The sequence below is a fragment of the Pogona vitticeps genome, chromosome 2, assembly GCF_051106095.1.
Source record: "Pogona vitticeps strain Pit_001003342236 chromosome 2, PviZW2.1, whole genome shotgun sequence".
Lineage (NCBI taxonomy): Eukaryota > Metazoa > Chordata > Lepidosauria > Squamata > Agamidae > Pogona > Pogona vitticeps.
Genome location: NC_135784.1, coordinates 281617110 through 281637063, shown reverse-complemented (window position 1 = coordinate 281637063; position 19954 = coordinate 281617110). Strand labels below are relative to the sequence as shown.

Genomic DNA, 19954 nt, shown 5'->3' with positions numbered 1-19954 from the left:
TTTTTTTCCCCCAAAAGACAGTATGTGAACCTCCAAGACAATATGAAGTACAAGTGGATTGGATAGGATTGCAGCTTAGAATTGATGAACAAATAGTCAAGGAATATCTTATTACTTTGAACATGTTCAAATTTCCAGGGGCTGATGAACTGCATCCAAGAAGAAACTAGCTGGAGAACTTTCAGAACCACTATTATATTTCTGAAATTATGAAGGATGTGTGAAGTGCCAGATGATTGAAAGAAAGCTAATTTTGACCTTATCTTCAAACAGGGCAAAAAAAGGAGGAATCTGAAAACTACAGACTAGTCAGTCTGATGTCAATCCTGAGGAAAATTCTGGAGCAGGTTATAAAGCAGTCACTCTGCAGGTACTTTGAAAACAATGGAGTAATAACTCCAAAGCCTCCCAGCACTCCACTGCCTCCGCCGTGGCCGGGGGTGAGCGGCCAAGCGCCTGGCAAGCTCAAGCCTCCCGGTGCTGGGTGACCCTGTCTCCGATCACGGTGGTGGGGGACCTCCAGGAGGTCTCCGATGGCGGCGGGGAAGCTCCAAGGGCTTCCCTGACACCATCGGAGACCTCCTGGGGGTCCCCCACCACCACGATCGGTGCCTTCAGGCTTTCCTGGGGGGTAGACCAGGTCTATCGGGGGAAGCCCTCAGGAGGGCTTCCCCTGGTAGGCCCGGTCTACTCCCCAGGGAAGCCTGATAGACCGGGCCTACCAGGGGAGGGCTTCCCCCGGTAGGCCCAGTCTACCCTCCAGGAAAGCCTGAAGGCGCCAATTGCGGTGGCAGGAGACCCCCAGGAGGTCTCCCATGGCAGCAGGAAAGTCCTGAGAGCTTCCCTGCCACCATCGGAGACCTCCTGGAGTTCCAATCACGGTGGGGGGGAGCAATTTTAAATTTCCCACCCTTTTCCGCCGCCGCAATCAGACCCCAAGGAGGTCTATGATGGTGGCAAGGAAGCCCTGGGAGCTTCCCCGCCATCATTGGAGACCTCCTGGGGGTCCTTTTTCCTAACTGCTGGGGCGAAAGAGCAGCCTCTTGCCACCAATGGTTTGAATGGAATAAAAAAAGGCAAGGGAAATTTGAATTTCCCGCCCTTTTCCCCTGCCTTTTTTTCATTCGTACGTCAAGGCTCCGTTCGCAAGTCAAGGTAGATTTTTGCGAACAGAGGCATTCGTAAGTTGAATCATTTGCAGGTAAAGACATTTGTAAGTTGAGGTCCCACTGTATCTGCTCTTGTATCAAACAAGAGGATACAGTAAAAGGCAACTGAAGACATAGATCTTATTTTGCTATTAGGAGAACGTCGCAACTGTTGTCATACACAGAGAATGTGACTGCAAATATTATTGAGACATAGTTAGCAAAGCATCATTAATCACCAGTTAAGAGTTTGTTCAATATTATTTGAGTCTTAAACTAAGGGACAATTGTAAACATATGAGCTTGTCCACACTGAGTATTTGTTCAACCTTTCTTGCAACTATGATGATAGTATGCCATCTTTATGTCCACAAAATACAAGACTGAATCTAGTGTCAACAGCATCAGAACATGACAAATAACCTTGCTTTGGTTATTTTTTCTTTTACTTTTTTTAAAACTGTTCTACTTTAGTCTGACTTGTTCTAGCTTGAGTCCAATACTCACTAAATTCTACTTATAGTGCACTTTGTTGGTCTGTGTCATTTGAATATGTTTTGTAAGGAGCGTGTTTCTGCTGGTCAATCACCACCCCTCAATACCTTACTGCTGCTCCTGTTCCGTTTTCTTGGGATATCAGCTGTTCTTGCATTCTGCTCTTAATTTTTTTAAGTTACAACTTTTGCATCATAGCACAAAAGTGAAAATTAAAAACAAAAAAAAAATTAAAGTTATAAAGTTTTGTTGCTAAAAGGTGAAGGTTTGGTGAACTGGAAAAACAAGAGGGAAGGGTTTTACACCATAACCTGATGGTAAGAAAGCACTGCAGAAAAAAAATATGAACGTATGAGAATGTGGAATGGATAAAACAGGAAGAAAGGGAATAGAAAGGGAAGTAGGTACGTAGAGGGCAGAGAAGACTAGCAAAAGAGGACAATAATCTGTGCTGGGAGCTAAAATCTCAAAGAGCTGTATCTAACACTGTTCCAAGACCTCTATTCAGCGCACAGTCCCATAGTCTCTTGAGAATGAAGGATGCCTACTAGGTACCTGATGTGTGTGGACAGACAGTATCAGTACAAACCAGTGCATCCCAATACTTCCAGTAATAAATACTCTTGCCATGTGTGGACACCAATACCAAACATGATCTATTCAGATTCACAACAAAAAATACAGAACCCAGAGCAACTCCAGCACAACCAGGGACAACACCACAGTGTGGATGAGATCTAAAATAAAGAACAGTTCCACCTTCTTGTCTTTTCTATTTATAATCCTTAGTTTGGAAATCAGTATGCTCAGTTCTGGAACTATTTAATATACATACAAGTACATTCATTTCATGTAGAACTTTTCCTAGTACTAAATCAAAAGCAACAGTGATTTGATCTATAACTAAATGTTTTATAACAATTTCAAGCATAAGCAATATTTTTACCCTGCATATGATTACTACAAATACTTCAATTCTAGTTTGTTTTTGCGTGTGTGTGAAAACAAATAAATTAGAAACAGGAAAGAAAAAAATGAGATAATTTCAACAAGCCATACCTAGTAATAAGGACCGCATTATCATGGTGGGCAATTCCATTTTCTGAAATGGTGTTTCCATCACTTTGGTGAGAGAGAATGGATTTCTGCCACTTACAGAAGCTATCAAGGGACTTGTCTGCATGGTGATTTATCTCCAAGTTTGGCTGCAATACAACATGCATACCAGAAATGTTCCAAACAAATTACTAGGGTCAGCGGTTAAGACTTCTGAAGTCTAAATCTGATCTATAATTAGAAGCAGTGATTTCTAGGAATAATTTCTCCTTGCCAGATTTTATCTCTGACCTACAGTTTATTTTGTGCATACATCTCATAGATTTAAGTTAAAACTTCAATAATTGTTTGTCAAATGTAAGAATTATAGTTTCAAACGTTACCACATGGAGAGATTATCTTAATGTGGGAAAAAAGTAGTATTTAAAGCAGCTTTTCAGGTTTCAAAATAAAGAAACAAAAAACAACCTGCAACAACTTTCTAATTCTAAAATCTCCCACATATGTAATTCTCAGTAAAGAGAGGCAAAAATCTTTAAAATGCATTTTAAATATCATTCTAAACTCCTCTAATTTTCCGATCACAAAAGTCTACAGGTGACATTTAATTATCCAACTCTATTTTAAACAATAATAAGACTATACAATTTATATTTCTGAGAAGTAAGTTTTATGTTAAAATTCATTCTTACCTGATCTTCTGTGAGGACAATTAAACGAGTCACTATAATATTCACAACGTTTCCTAGGCTGGAGTCACGATAAAGTTTGGCAACCTGACCTCCAGAAAATAAGAAAAGATACAAAGTCAGACAAAAATTCTAAAAAGTTTGATATATATTTAAACATAATTCATTTTTTCCTGTCTTACAATGGCTGAAATCATGCTGTGCAACTGAACGTGCATAAATCCTCACAACATCCTGCAAAAGATCATCTTTATTGTAAATTTTCCTATCTTCCTCTCTCCCTAAGGTTCTGAAACTCCCTAAGGATGTCTTTCGATTTGGGGAAGTCTTTGGGGACCTCAAGATGGTTGCGAGGATGCCTTTAATGTTACAAAATTACGGCCACTGGTTCTGCTACGGGGGATCAGGGCTTGCAGCAATTTTGGGGCATTAAAGAGCCTTTAATAAAGTCTTTAAAGTTTCTTCCATGCCCGAGTCCTTATGCTTCCAAGGGCTTCCTCAGGTTGGAAGAGAAAATGAAGTCTTTACTCCATCTACTCTGTGAGAGTTTTTAACTTGAAAAGCACACAATAAATCCTTCAAATAAATTAAAGCTCAGTGGAAACTGGCTTTTATATTATTGAAAAATACACAATTCAAATACTCAAAACTAAAACTAATAGCAAAATCCTACTTTACATGCTAACTTCTGCAGCAAAAACAAACACATTATGACAGTTACTACAGAAGCTATGTGTGACCTATTTGCTCTTCTTTGCTATCCCATTTCACTTAGATACATGTGGAATTAGGATTATCTTCTCAAGAGGTCTTTGCAATGTGCATCTACATGTTTAGGGGTCTCTCTCAATCTCTACATATGAGGGTAAACAGCTGTGGCCACCTTAGCACAAAGACTCAACAAATTCCAGCACTGGTTAAAGAAAAGCAGCTGAGTTTTTTTCTTAGGGATGGATCTGAAGCAGAAGAAGTTGCTATTTACCCTTCAAATAGATATATTTTGTAGCAAAAATTTATATCAGCCATTTCTAACAGAAATCATACTGTAACACTCTAGCATCAACCCATTAGACTTTAGGAGCACAATTCAATTATCCAGTTCCTAGTAAATATCTACCATGTTTCCCCCAAAATAAGACAGGGTCTTATATTAATTTTTCCTCCAAAAATGCATTAGGGCTTATTTTCAGAAGATGTTTTATTTTACAGTCATGTCATCTTCTGGTTGCTGCACAATGCTGTACAATGGTGGTGGGTGAGGTTTCACTTAACTAGGGCTTATTTTGGGGGTAGGGCTTATATTACGAGCATCCTGAAAAATCATACTAGGGCTTATTTTCAGGTTAGGTCTTATTTTTGGGAAAACAGGGTAACAAATGTGGAAAACACAGCTCATACTAGATTCTGAATGTTACATCCTTAATGTCTGTTATGTTTAAACAAATTATACCAACATGCAGAGGGATCAAACTTACAATATTCATGACGCTCAAGATATAATGCTCAATATCTTTGCGACCATGGTATCCCACCATCATTTTGTCTGCTACTACCAGAGTTTCCACAAATCGTTCAGTGCTTATTGATCTCTTCGGTCGATGGTGACTATTTAATGTGTGATTGACCGGAAGTAAAGTCGGGAAAGCAACAGTACTGTTCAAGCACCAAGGTTTACTGCTTCCTGTGAGGTCTTCTAGGAATCAAAATAATTAATAATATGAAATGGATTGCTTTATTAACTTCCTTTCTGTACACCTGTTTTATGTTTATATTGCGTTGTAGTTTTTTTTTTAATTAATTGAATTCTAATTTAGTCAAGAAAAATTAAACCCCACCTTTTCAAAAACATTGTCCAAAACCTTGTTGCTTAACATAATAAATTGCATTACAGTAGACATATGTGCCATAGGTTCGCCATCACTGGTCTACGGATTTGAAAAAGAAGGATAGGAGGCTTGCTATTAATTGAAATAAAATATTCCCTTCACTGGACGATGACATTGTCTTACTCAAGTGGTGTAACTGTACGAACAGGATTGCAGCCATTGAATTCATGAAAAATTTCCTATCCAGTTTGTGGTATTATTCAGGTTTATTTCTTTGTAAGAGACACAGAAATGTATTATGGAGCAATTAAATCATCTGTGTTTCTATCACCAGTCCACATGACTTTTATTCAAAATGAATGGAAAAGGGCTTTGCCTCTTTCTCTGTATCTCTCATTATGAGCCGGCTTGGGTGTTAAGATCATAAGAAGAAGCCTTTCTGTTGGTCCCAACACCTTCACAGGTGTGTCTGATGACAACACATGAGAGAGCCTTCTCTGTTGCTGCTCTCAGACTTTAGAACTCCCTCCCACAGGAGACCAGACCAGCCCCATCTTTGTTCTCATTCCACAAGTAGGTGAAGACCCTTCTCTTCAGACAAGCCTTCTCTAAATCAGTAGCTAACTATTGTGTGATTTTTTTAGATGGGTTATGTATTACTGCTTTGACTGAATTTTTAATATTACTTATGTTTTCCATTTCTGTGTTTTCCATTTCTCAGAGTGGCATTTACATAAATTTATATGCAGTAATGCATATTTACAGTCACTGTTCTTAGCTTTAAATATTGTCTTTCAATGTTGTAAGCTGCCTTGAGTCCTTTTCAAGATGTACATAAGGTAGGGTAAAAATATTTTAAATAAATAAAATACAGGTCCAATGCTAACATTAAGTGGCCTACTAACCAAATCATACACCTTTCTGTTCTTTTGTCACCAGACCACTATGTTTCTACACTAAGGAGGTGTATAAGAAACCCTCACCCTGCACCTTGCAGATAAAAAGTAAAGTGGGATAGCAACTGCATCATGTATTATTCTGCTACCAGTTTTTCATGATCCTATGCTAGATGCACAATACGTTTACCTGCTGCAAGGATATCAAACATAGTAGTCTAGCAACAGTAAAAGAAATCCTTATTCTACCCCTACTAGCATTCTCCATTTCAGTGTTGGATGAGTAGTAAAAAAACAGTGGCTAAAAGTCTGCTACTTAGCGTAGCAAGTTACAATTAGAGGAGGCCCACTGAATCAATGGAACTTACGCAAGGAGCTGGTTCACCAAATCTCCATTGATTAAATAGGCCTACTCTGGTTGTGACTTACTATGTTGTAAGCTGCCTAGAGTGGTCGTAACTGACCAGATAGGCAGTATATAAATAAAATAATTAAATAAATTAAATAAATAAATTACTATGCTAAGCAATAGGATTTCAGCCAAGATCACTTCCTATGCTTCCAGAATATAAATGAAATGAAATGCTTGAGAAAGGCCTTCACAGCTCTGCTGGTAGCCGGTATAGATTCTAAGAAGTCCAGGTAGGAATCTATTTTGCCTTCTTATTGCTCATTGTACAAATACAGAACAGGGCAAGCAGTCACAAGTGACAAAGAGGAGGGATTGACATATCCACCCATTTCCATCCCTTATGAAATCACTTTAATTGATATGGTACAAGCAGTAGGCATAACACAAGGTGGTCTTCTTGGTGTTTGCTTAAAGATACTGGCTAGAATCCTATTTACTTACATGATTATATAAGGCCAATCAAGTTAAATTTTTCCTCCCTTTTGGCAGGCTCTCTATCAAATGCAATGATTGAAAATCAGATGACTAATTTCTCACATGCCTGAATGCATGAAGAGGAAATGACAAGAGAAGAAAAACTACTATGCAATTGCTTTATGCACATCAATTTCTGGCATCTTTCCTACCAAAAAGGATAACTATTTTCTTTATGATTGCATGATAAAATCCAAAAAGCACTGATAGCACTAAATTTACTCTAAGAGGGTCTTAAGTTATATTTTTGTTTGAACAAAAACAGAAATATTCTATGTATTTTATCATAATTAAGTAATAAAACCATTAGTGAGAGTTCATCCTTACTTACCTGAAACACCACAATGGGTATGATCATAGAAAAGTTGATGATACATGGCAGACTTTTTGTAAATAATATGAGGATGACCACTTTCATAACTAAATTTATTTGAATGTTCACTTATGTTTCTTAAAGGCTCAATAAAATACTCTTCATCTTCTGTAGCAATAACACCATGCTTTAGAAAAAAGTGGGAAAGAATATATGTATCAGTTAACCAGGATATGAAAATATACAAAGAATTTGCCTTTTTAAATAAAAATTTAATTTGCAGTAAGGATTAACAAGTGCTGTCCAAAATTCATGTGTACTGTGTTCTGCCTACACTTCAGTCCCTCAGATCAGCCAACCCTTCCAATTTCGATACAGTGGACCCTTGACTTACAGACGGCTTGACTTACAGACTTTTTGAGTTACAGACTTCTCTGGCCGCAAAATTTAGGTTTGACTTGCAGACTGAGATTTGACTTACAGATCAGAAAAAAAAACCAAAATGGAACAAAAACGGCCTGTTACGGGATTAATCGGTTTTCAATGCACTGTAGGTCAATGGAGACTTGACTTACAGACTTTTTGACTTGAGAACCGCCTTCCAATACGGATTAAGTTCTCAAGTCAAGACCCCATTGTAAAATAAGATAACTTACCAATAAATAAAACAAAAATGGGAAAACAACAAATTAGATAACACAGAGACTTTGGTTGTTAGTTTTTTATATATAAGAACTTTTTATGCAGCCTTAATATTCAAACTGGTGGCTCACATCTCCTAAGTAGGAATGTCCTGATGTAAAGATAATTTGTGCATCTCGCCTTGGGGAAAACAACCAGACATTAACAATAGTCTGGCATTCACATATGTAATTAATAAAGATGTGCAAATTTGAGCTTTGGACTACAGCTCCCAGAGTTGGCAATATTGTCTGGGAACTTCTGTGTGTTGTTCAAAAACAGACATTTGCACCTCTCTGATAATTAGCATCCAAACCACACTTGGAGTATATATTCTACTTCTTTTCTAAGACTTGGGGTTCAGAAAGCAAAACTTCCCAGTGAAAATTAATTATATGTTTTTTTTAAAATTGTCAAGATCCTATGACTTACAACTTACTACCAATAACATATTCAACAATAATGTCCAACAGAACAGTCTGAAACAATATACTTAGATAGAAATATTACGATCACATACATGGTCAAAATGCTGTTGCTTAGCACAATAAATTATATTAGAGTAGGTCCACTGAATCAATGAGGATTTGGGCGGTCAACTCCTCTTCTATTGATTCAAATGGGCCTACTTTAATTGCAACTTACGATGCTAAAGTATGTCACAGTTAGAGTAGGCCCACTTTAATCAATGAAACTCACAGAGGCGTTGACTCCCCAAATCCCCATTTATTTAGTGGGTCTACTATAGTGCCATTTACTATGCTAAACAAAAGGATTTTGGCCATTGTACTAAAAATGATTTAATATGACACAACATATCAAACTACTTTTCTAATTGCAAGATCTATTCAAAGCAATCCTTAAGATTATCTGCTTTTTATACTGAAACCTAACACTATAAACCACCTTCATGTAAACAGAGACTAATAAAACTTATCCACATTATTTTTATTGTTAATAAAAACATTTTTAAATACCACCTCAAAACAGACTAGCAGAGCAACAAAACAAAGGAAGAAGTCTCACTCACTTTCCACAGCAAGCTGACTGAATTTACAATAAAATACACTTGCTCTTTTGGAGCATGCAAAACAGTTTACCTGTAACTGTTCTTTTCATGGGTCTTCTGTGCAATCAATCATTTGTGAGTATATCTAAGCATATAACAGGCAAAGGCCTTCTAAAAAACTGAAGTATTGGAAGTGGTGCTCATTTTGATTTGCACAGGAGGAACAGATTACCTTGCATAGACTAAGAAGATTGAACCACTGCCACTGTACCTCATTTTTTTCACTGGATGAAATCCTACTGCACAGTATTAAGCGATGTAAGGCTGATGATATCATCTGTCACATCAGTTTGGGGGGTTTTTTTAATTAAAAAAATCCCCCCCCAGCCTCCAAGGCTCCCTTGTGATCTCTTTTGTTCTGGGGAAGCCATTGGGACCTGCAGGAGGAGGGGGGCATCTTTAATTTCTGAAAGTCCCTGCTGGTGAAATGCTATTACTAGTAGTGACCATTTTGGAATTTAGAGATTTCCTCCTCTCCTGAGGCCCCCAATGGCTTCCCCAAGATAAAAGAGATCCCAAGGGAGCCTTAGAAGCTTTTGGGGGGAATAAAAGAATTTTAATTTCCAAAAAAACCCTACCATGGTTGATGACATCATCAGCCCTACATGGCATGAAGTTGCACAACAGGATTTCAGCTACTGATTGTTACAGGAGGCATGAGTAACAGAACAGCTCTCACATGACACTTATGATATCTGCACAAACTCCTATTATTACAAATGGAGGGGGAGGGCGCAGAGGCACAATATATTTCTGCAGAATACCTTGCATAACTATACACGGATTATTCTGTCAACCAAAAAAAAATCTGGGGAAAGGGGAAAGGGCAAACCTGAGGCTCAAGGTATGGGATGTCATAGTATTAAAAGCCATAGATCATGACCGGTTTATTACCCAGACATATGAAAAATGATTATTTTAGGCCATGAGAAAAATCTGACCAAGACTACCATTAAAAAAATAGAAATAGCTCTAGTGCACACTCTAAGTGAAGGGAGCACTACTCTTGGCAACTGAGTAATCCAGAATTAAATTTAAAGGGTTGCATATGCATTGCAATATTGAGAAAGATGATAGCATTTGACTATATTTAACTTTCAAGTGGAAGACTACCTTGCATTGACAAAGCTCTCAATTAGTACAGCAAGGGCCACAAGAAAGACACAAAAACCCCAAATCCCAACTGAAAAATGAGATGTAAGAGAACTACTTTTAGACAAGGTGCTCTTGGCACTGTCAATCAGACGGCATTAGATACTTACTCCATCCCAGTAAACAAGGCAGGCTAATCACTCCATTTTTACCAGCCTGGTCTAACAGTCAGCTCTTTCATCTGACCTCAGATAACAGAAACCCTCCCCCTGGAACTTGTTTCAGGATCTAAAGAATCAATACAAATTGAGAAAAAGAACACTTCTTTCTGAATAGCAACTGAACTATGACAGCAGTTGTAACCAAAACAGAGTTTGCTGCAGATGTTAACTACAAAAAAATGGAACATTCTGTGTTATCTGTTGTGGCAAATATATCAATGCATATCTCAAAATGAAATAGTAATACAGAGACAACAGCCATGTAGAAAATGTTTAGAGCATTCCAGTAAATCTAATCAGGGGTTGTTTATTCATGGAAACAAGAATGGTATGAATTACGATGATTTCAATACACTAGCAAATGCTGATTTCCAACCTGCACAAGAGAACAGATCAAATCAAATGTCCTTAGTTCACTGAGATAAATCAGTGAGGAGACCATAAAAGTTTTGTAGAAAAGACTAGACAAAACTCAAGGAGAGTTATCTGGGCTTGCCTCTGATGCAGAGTAAAGGATTGGTGCTCACCATTCCATGTATTAAGCAGCATGCTTAATAACATTTAACATAACTACTGTTAAAAGGACACCGACTTTCAAAGGCCAAAGGGGAATGTCAATCAGTACACCGAAAATATATTACAATAAAAATCAAAAACATAACAAGCTTGGCCTGACAATAAAGAAACAAGAGGAGAAACCCAAGATGTAACCACTGGAAAAATAAACCTGGATCCTTAGCCTGCTGTATGAAATAACAAACACTGCCAATGGTGTGTGTTGCTGAAAAGATGTAGTTCGTTCCTTTGAGGTTTTAGGATCTGGCAGCAGTCAGAGACTGCAAAAATCCAAGAGCATCTAAAGCAACAACGATAGTGAGTTCTGAAGGGGACAGATGAGATTTCTCCAAACTGATGGGTGGATCTGCAGATTTTGTTAACGATGCTGGTGCTTGTGTTGGTACTAAGGAAATACAGAAGAATTCTGAGTGCAATGCCTATGAAAAACTGTGACAGTAATAACACTTATCACATTCTGCAACAGAATAATCAAGACAACCTTAAACTCTTCTACATCATTTACTTCAGTTCTCTCCCCACAAACTCACCAGCTGCCGCAAGGTAACCTGCAGTCTCTCAACTTCAGCCCCAACCTGCAGTATTTTTTTTAAAAATCCCCCTTCTCCTCGCATTCCTTTCAGGACTACAAAAGCATGATGTTTATCAAACATTTCACAAACTTTTCTTAAGAGTTTGCTAAGAATTATATGTAAAGAGAAACATACAATTGGAAGTTTCTCAAGACATTTTAGCTTTCTGTTTGAAACAATAAGAAAACTCTTTCCTGATTTTTGCCCCATCTAATTTTAAACTTTTTGACCATAAAGTAATGCTTAAAATTTTACAAAATTAGGATAATCTATGCTGGTGTGACACATATTATATAATATACAGCTTTGGCAAATAATTGTTTCAGCAAACAGTTCTAGCATTTTGAATAGAGCAGTTCCTCCTATATTTGCCAGCTCAGCAGCTTACAGGAACAGGTCAAAAACTTTCAGTGTTGATCCTACAAAACAGATCTACTGAAATGAATAGGATACATTGGTCACATGTCCCATTCATTCATTGAAGATATAGAATTCTATCCATTTTGTTTTTAAAATCATTGGCTTCTTTTGAGATAAAAAATAGTAACAGAGAAATTCATCAAACTTCTCAGACTTAAAATCTACCTAGACAAACCAAACCTAACACCTCAGATGACTCACCACTGTCATCTTGAATATATGCAAAAAATATCTACTACAGGCTGACCGACCAAACTATTGTTTGCATAAACGTAGAGAAAGCACAATTATTACTTCTAGCAGTCCAGCTATCCAAATGTCTCATTATGGCATGACATCATTTGTAAAAAAAAAAAAACCAAACAAAAACAAAACACAGGTTTCAGTGCAGGACTAAAAGTAAGGTTTAGTCTCACAGTCATAAACATGAGAGCAAACTCCACAGAACTCAATGTGACTTATTTCCAAATAAACATTATAAAACTCCACTGTAATTCATCTTTATGCTTCAACTTGGGTTTTAAAAGAGATTGAATTATCTAAACAGCAGGGTGCTAGGATAATAGTTCCTTTTCCCTTTGCTTCATTTCACAAGTCCTTTTTCTTACTAGTACTGGCTTTTTAAAAGCTAGTTTCCTTGATTAGAGTTATTAATCAGGGGCTCCCAAGTGGTTTTTTCCCACGTGATTCTATAACAACTTTCTCTAGGCCATACTTATAGGATGTTAATGTACTCTGGAAAGAAGTCTCAATTGAAAAAGAAAGATTTCTAAAATTAGTAATTCGCTTTTGGTTTGAGAGACAATATTTCCACCTTCCACAGCATAAGGTTGCTTCAACATGTATCCAGAGAGGGAAAGTTAACTAGGTCATCCCTTGGTGAAAGATGGCCTTTTTCTTTGCTCTTCAAAACCATTAAATATTCTCTTCTCACACTGGCAGTTTTCCCTTTTCCTATGTAAGGTAAAATAACAGCTCAACAATTGCATTACTCCCCCACCTCTTGTTGGCTGCTGATAGTAGTTACAGCAGCTTGAGTGGGAAAGCGAGTACAGTAAATTAATCCCAAAGATTAATAGCATCTTTGTTCCCTCACAAAATGCCAGTTGAGACCTTTGGAATAATTATCCTTTGGAATAATTATCCTTTGCCCTGTTGCTTGCAGCCCCTCCCCCATCCAATCTGCACAATCAAAGCATCCACAGGACATGCCTCTACCTCAAGCAGACTTGCCACTAGGATTACTTAATTAATTATTTAATTAAGAGGGTGCACAGGCAGACAAGAAACCTAATTCAAGAAAGGCAGCAGTAGTTTATTCTACTCGATATACTTCTGGTCTCAAGGAGAATATTACAGGACAGCCTATTGAATCCCTGGGATACTTTGAAGCGCAGAATGATATTTCTTTCTCCTTTAAATTAAATTGAACTTAAATTAAATTTTATTTAAAATTTAAAATATTCATATGTATGTTGCTCTTGGCAGCTAACCTTTGCTGGCAAGAGCAAGTTCAGTCCACAACCTCAGTTTTTCAGGATGGGAGAGCAAAAAGTTCCCGCCAAAATGCATGTTCTTCTGGAAACGTCAGGAGTCCCTATCCATATACAGTGGGGTCTTGACTTGAGAACTTAATCCGTATTGGAAGGCGGTTCTCAAGTCAAAAAGTTCTCAGGTCAAATCTGCATTTCCCACAGGAATGCATTGAAAACCATTTGATCCGTATCTGCTCTTTTCTGTCCATAGAAACTAATGGGAAGCTGCTATTCTGCCTTCGACCACTAGAGGGGGATATTTTGTTTCTTTTTTTCTTAGGTCAAGAAAGGTTCAGGGTAGGCAGGGAAAATACGGTCCAGGCAATCTGAAGACTCCCAATCCACTCTCTAAATGTTGGGAGGAGTGAGCAAGCAGACAGGCACCCTTTTCACTGGCCAACAGTTAACTGAAAGTTCAAATTTTGCACTTTCCCTGCCTCCCACGTGGTTTTTTTCAGTTCTTAACTCAAATCTAAGTATGTAAGTCAAGTCAATATTTTCCTATGAGAGTGGTTCTTAAGTCAAAATGTTCTTAACTCAAGCCGTTCTTAAGTCAAGACCCCACTGTAGAGTGCTTTACTTCATATTCATTTCAACACAAAGCATACTTAGCATTCTCTGAGAGAGAAAAATATAAATAGATAGCATTACTGTGCCGTTGGGTATGTTTGTCTTCTCCTCACACTAGCAAATTGCAGGAACTGTCTTATTCAGCTGAAACCATTCATAACCTTACAATCTTAGGCCTACATGAAATAAGAGACAGCAAGATTTGAAAGAAAAAATGGGTATACAGTGGTGCCTCACTTAGTGATGTTAATCCATGCAGCAAAAATAGCTGCTAAGCGATTTCATCGCTAAGCAATATTAAAAGGCCCATAGAAACGCATTAAAACGCCATTAATGCGTTCCTATGGGCTTAAAAACTAACCTTAAGCGAAAATCCTCCATAGGGGCGTCCATTTTCGGTGACTCTAAAGCGAGGCAACACAGCGGGCAGCCACTTTGTTTACCTGGTGGCCATTTTGGAACCGCCGATCAGCTGGCCGAAAATGGGGGCTTTGCGATGATTGCTTCCCTGTGATCATCGCAAACCGAATTTTACCCATAGGGACCATCGTTAAGCAATAGCAAAAACATCATCGCAAAGAGATTTCTTCGTTAAACGGAGCAATCACTATGCAAGGCACCACTGTAGTTTTATCCAACAGCCTCCCACCCCAAATCAACTCAGAACCTTTCCAATTCTGTCAGGATAATTAATTAAGTAAAATCACCCAAAAGGAATAGCAAGGATATCAGACTTTTCTGTAGCGTAGGTAAAGGTACAGGTTCCCCTTGACATTTAGTCCAGTCATGTCCGACCCTAGGGGGCAGTGCTCATCCCTGTCTCCAAGCCATAGAGCCAGCATTTGTCCGAAGACAGTTTCCGTGGTCACGTGGCCAGCACGACTAGACACGGAATGTCGTTACCTTCCCACTGTGGTGGTACCTATCTACAGTATTTACTCACATTTTTACATACTTCTGAACTGCTAGTTTGGCAGGAGCTGGGACAAGCGACAGGAGCTCACTCCGTTGTGTGGATTTGATCTTACAACTGCTGGTCTTCTGACCTTGCAGCACAGAGGCTTCTGTGGTTTAACCCACAGCGCCACTACGTCCCTTTCTGTAGCATAGCAGCATAATAAAACCTGAACTATTTTCTGATCAACATGTACTATAATACAGTGGTGCCTCGCTTAGCGATCGCTCCGTTGAGCGATGAAATCGCTTAGTGATGGAGTTTTGGCCATCGCCAGAGCGATTGCTTAGCGATAGCCCCTATGGGGGAAAATCGCTTTGCGATGATCACGGGGAAACGATCATGGCAAAGCGACCTTTTTTGCACAGCTGATCGGCGGTTCCAAAATGGCCACTGGAAAAAACAAAATGGCCGCCCGCTGTTTTGCCTCGCTTTAGAGGCACCGAAAATGGCCGCCCCTATGGAGGATCTTCGCATAAGGTCAGTTTTTAAGCCCACAGGAACGCATTAAACACATTTTAATGCGTTTCTATGGGTTTTAAAAATTGCTTAGCAATTAAATCGCTTAGCAACGTTTTTCCTGGAACGGATTAACGTCGCTAAGCGAGGCACCACTGTATACTGTATTGCCACAATATAATCAAACAATTATTGTTAAATCTCACAGACATGTTGGTGACACACGAGATTACTTCCAATCAAGCAAAACTGTGAAGGAAATTTATTTATTTATTTATTTGATTTATATCCCGCCCATCTGGTATACCATACCACTTAGAAATTATGTCTAAAAGAGATTTGAGAATAATTAATATTACAATATTAAGCTGGCAACAACTCTACTTTTTAAAAAACACTTATGTGCAAATCAATAGGTGAGAATAGTAGTAAAAACCTAGGGCTAAATATAGTTGTAGTCAGAACTACAACAGATTCATTGAAATAAATGGAATATGTCCGTCTATATTAACAAAATTATCCTTAAATTCAATGGATCTAACTCTTGTTGGGAATAAAAGTGGAACGGCCTTAAATGTTAAGGTGTAGTCATAGTGTATTCAATTTATTGATATTTTTAAGTTCCAAACCTTGATACTGCTGCTTCACACACAAAATAACCTCTCTGGGGAAGATGCTTGACTAACTTACATTTTTAAACATTCATTTTGCCATGTATTGTATAATAATCCAAGACTCTAAACTTGAAAAACTGTAAAAACTAGCAGAAAAATCTCCAGCCCAGCAGAAGCAACAGAAGTCAACAGGAATTAACAGTAGCTGTAATTATTGTCTGTTGGCTTCTGTGCACAGTAAGTTATTTTTGATCAGCAGTTTGCCATCTGATTCTCCACACTGTTGGAAAATGCTTACAGACATGTAGAGGAAAAAAGTACAGCAATGACTAATATCGTCTGGTGCCTTTGAGACTTATATTTGCATATGAAGTATTTAGTTACCACTTCCCCCACTTCTTCTATCATTTTAATTCCATATCAATTAAGAAGTAAAGTTTCAAAATTAAACTTTGATCGGCAGTGGTAGGAGCTGGTTTCATAAGCAGTGGTACAGCAGTAAATTTGCAAGTGCTAGTGCTCATTGTAAGAGTCCTATAACCACCTCCCATAAGTGCCCAGAAATTCAGGCAGTTTAATTGGTCCATAATAACAAATGAAAAGCAGGTATTCTGTAAGGTTAATGGCCTTTAATTGGCAATCCTTTGCATTACAATAGGAACAGACTGCCATAATTGCAGCTGAGTTCAGAAAGAACAGGAAAGCATGGACATCCATTCTGAAAGTCTTGAAGCTTCAACTCTGCAAGTCTTGGCTCCTATAGATCACACTGCTCACAACTGGATGGTTTCCATGCTAAAGCAGAGATTCTCAACCAGTGGCACACATACTACTGGGTGTGTGTGTGTTCAATATTGTCTTTACAGATAGGCAGTCACCTGGGGTACTGAACTGAGGCGACATCAAGCTTAGCCGAGAGGCTGTATTTGTCTGGAGAGAGCTTTCTTTCAAGATTGTACAGCTAACAATGATCTTCCTTCAATCAGCTTGAAAGTATTTTCTTTCTCAATTTCCAGTTTGATGTCACTTGTGCTAAGGCAGTTTTGTACAGGCATTGCAAGGCAGCACAGCACACAATATCACTGCTAACCCAAACCTCATAAATACTGGTGATTCTTCTATGGGGAAAGTGCCAAAGACACTCCTCATCCAGGGCACTATTCATCCCAGGGCAAGTCTGACTCTTAGGATACAGAGGCAGCCTAAGTAGCACACAGGATTTTCATACAATTATTAGGGATTAATTTTCTCTCTATTTTCATGATTTCCTATAGCTAACATTGTCTCTTACCAACCCTTCCTGCTATAGATCTACTATATATCTACATCTACTGCCTTCTGACATGCAATACTTTTTGACACTCAGTGTTTTTCCTAATTCCATTTGCCCAGCCAACCAAATAACCACAAAAAATAAATACAGTAACAGAATGCCTCTTTTTTTCTTGAAGAAGATGAGCCTTTAATTTCTGTCATGGTGAGATTCTTTGACACGGCCATTGCTGGGATATAAGAAACAAAGCTTAAGAACTGCTGTAATAAAGACTGAATTCTTTGACAGAACCAATAAGAAATCTGTAGTTCATTAATATTCTCTCAGTATAACACTTCTGGTGAAGGGACGTCAGAGTTTTCTTCTGTGATCAGTCTTTTCCTTCAAGCAAAATACGACATCATTAGAATTTAACTATTAGGCTATAGAGAGAAAATGGTATGTACCAAACACCTCTACTCCTTGGCCTGGGATAAATCCAGTAAAGAAAATCAATTGTCCTAAAGTTTAATTACCATTCATCTTCATTTTTTTCCAATTAAAAATAATGTGCATGAATGCATGAAACTACAATATACCTTATTTCTGGATTCCTGGTGTATTTTCATTACTTTAAGTACAGCTTAGACTTTTTATCTATTAACTCCTCAAACATACAGTATGTCCCTCTCTTTCATTGCAGGCCTTAAAGCTAAAGATGGAATAATGTGGCGTTATATGCAGAACATGGTGAGCTTTTTCAAAGAGAAAACGATAGTCACAGAGCATTATGGATAAAAAAGGACTTGAAGCTAGATTTTCTCTGACCAAGTCTAATGTTCTATTGCCTACATCACACTGGATTAGGTTGTAAAGCCTGATGAGAAGATGCAACATTACACTTCTCCCTTGAATTGCACAGGTCTGAGCAGCATGGTTTTGGTTATATACAGATTTTTTTTAATAAATATATATTTCAATAAGTAAATATTCAATAAATACTGCATCCCTGGCCACCCAGAACCAGGGGCATGAGTTCAATACTAAAGGTGTCAAGTTGATCTACTTGCCCCCAAACACAACATCTTTAATTTAGCCTCTCCATCACAGGAGTCATACGGACTCATTTAAGACTCATTACACAAGGTAAAGTACGGAAAGGATTGTCAGAGAACCCTGACAGAGAGAAATTGGAGGGGGGTGGCAAGAGAATTTTGCATCTCTCTTCTTAAAAGGAGCCACAGCAAGTAAACCAAGCCCTAGGATTTTCAAAATCTATAAAGCCCTACATGGAATTACAAGGAAACATTCCCTACACCCAAAGAAAGTCCACTGAGAAGAGTTATTCCATGTGGGCAGCAAGTCCAGAGGAATTGACCTAAAGGAAGGCATACTTCTGCTATGTGGCCTACAAGGCTAACAATACCAGTTCAACAGACAATCCCATTCCCAACACTCAGGAATTCGTACTAATCCTATTTATGAAAAGTAAATAAAGTTTGATATTCAGTTATAGTTGATGAAATAGTGAAACAATCTTCACATATCATGGGATGATATATTTAAAGTTTTACTACTTACTAATAATGAGCGGTGGGTTGATCTCCAAACATGGTATTCTTTTTTATCGTTTTTTAACTGACTACTCCAGTTATTTTTAGGCATGAATTATACTCAACTACACAGAACTTTTTCCATATAAGACTTACTGCTGAAATAAACCAGCCACATCAACAAGTGAACTACTTATTCTAAAAAAGCACTGTTTATGCTCAGCCTCTACACCCTTTGCTATGATTTGTCACCACTGCAACAAACATTATCTTTTCCTCCACATTTTTCATATTTGTAGATCAAAGTTCTTTCCACAACTGTTCCCAACAGGTGAGGTAGCATCAGAAAACTGTATTTTAAAACAGTTTTTCAGACAGGGAGCACAATTATTTAATTTATTAATCTCCATCCATACTATTGTACTCTGGCTGAAATACTGTTGGGTAATTTACATTTACAATTACCCAACAATCATCAGCTTCTCATAGCAAAATTCAAGCTTAAACTGAAAAGAGTAGGAAAAACCACTGAGCTAGTCAGGTATAAAAAGGTAAAGGTTCCCCTTGACAATTTTTGTCCAGTCTTGTTCGACTCTAGGGGGCGGTGCTCATCCCCGTTTCCAAGCCATAGAGCCAGCGTTTGTCCGAAGACAATCTTCCGTGGTCACATGGCCAGTGCGACTTAGACATGGAACGCTGTTACCTTCCCACCAAAGTGGTCCCTATTTATTTACTTGTATTTGCATGCTTTCGAACCGCTAGGTTGGCGGGAGCTGGGACAAGCGACGGGAGCTCACTCCGTAGCGTGGATTCGATCTTACGACTGCTTGGTCTTCTGACCCTGCAGCACAGGCTTCTGCGGTTTAGCCCGCAGCGCCACCACATCCCTGCTAAACCAAATCCCTTAGTGGGAATTTGGTTCCCCTTCCAGTGGAAGTGAAGAACAGATTTAAGGAACTAGACATGATGGACAGAGTGCCTGAAGAACTATGGATGGAGGCTCGTAACATTGTACAGGAGGCAGCAACAAAAACCATCCCAAAGAAAAGGAAATGGAAGAAAGTAAAGTGGCTGTC

The 19954-nt window shown here is 38.4% G+C and overlaps 1 protein-coding gene across 5 annotated transcripts in view; it reads right to left on the bottom strand.

Moving 5' to 3' along the window:
• ADAMTS6 (ADAM metallopeptidase with thrombospondin type 1 motif 6) overlaps positions 1 to 19954 on the bottom strand; it is a 224010-nt gene that overhangs the window by 174045 nt on the left and 30011 nt on the right. For 3 of the 5 annotated variants that reach the window (XR_012084520.2, XM_020783724.3, XM_078384551.1), the window contains 4 exons: positions 7328 to 7496; positions 4864 to 5081; positions 3392 to 3475; positions 2703 to 2848 (listed from right to left, as the gene is read on the bottom strand). Coding sequence is in view for 4 of the 5 variants with exons in the window: in XM_020783724.3 (XP_020639383.1) it covers positions 2703 to 2848; positions 3392 to 3475; positions 4864 to 5081; positions 7328 to 7496 (617 nt within the window). In the remaining variant the exon portion in view is untranslated. The remainder of the gene's footprint in view (positions 1 to 2702; positions 2849 to 3391; positions 3476 to 4863; positions 5082 to 7327; positions 7497 to 19954) is intronic. The other 2 variants (XM_078384552.1, XM_078384553.1) reach the window with 1 other exon arrangement.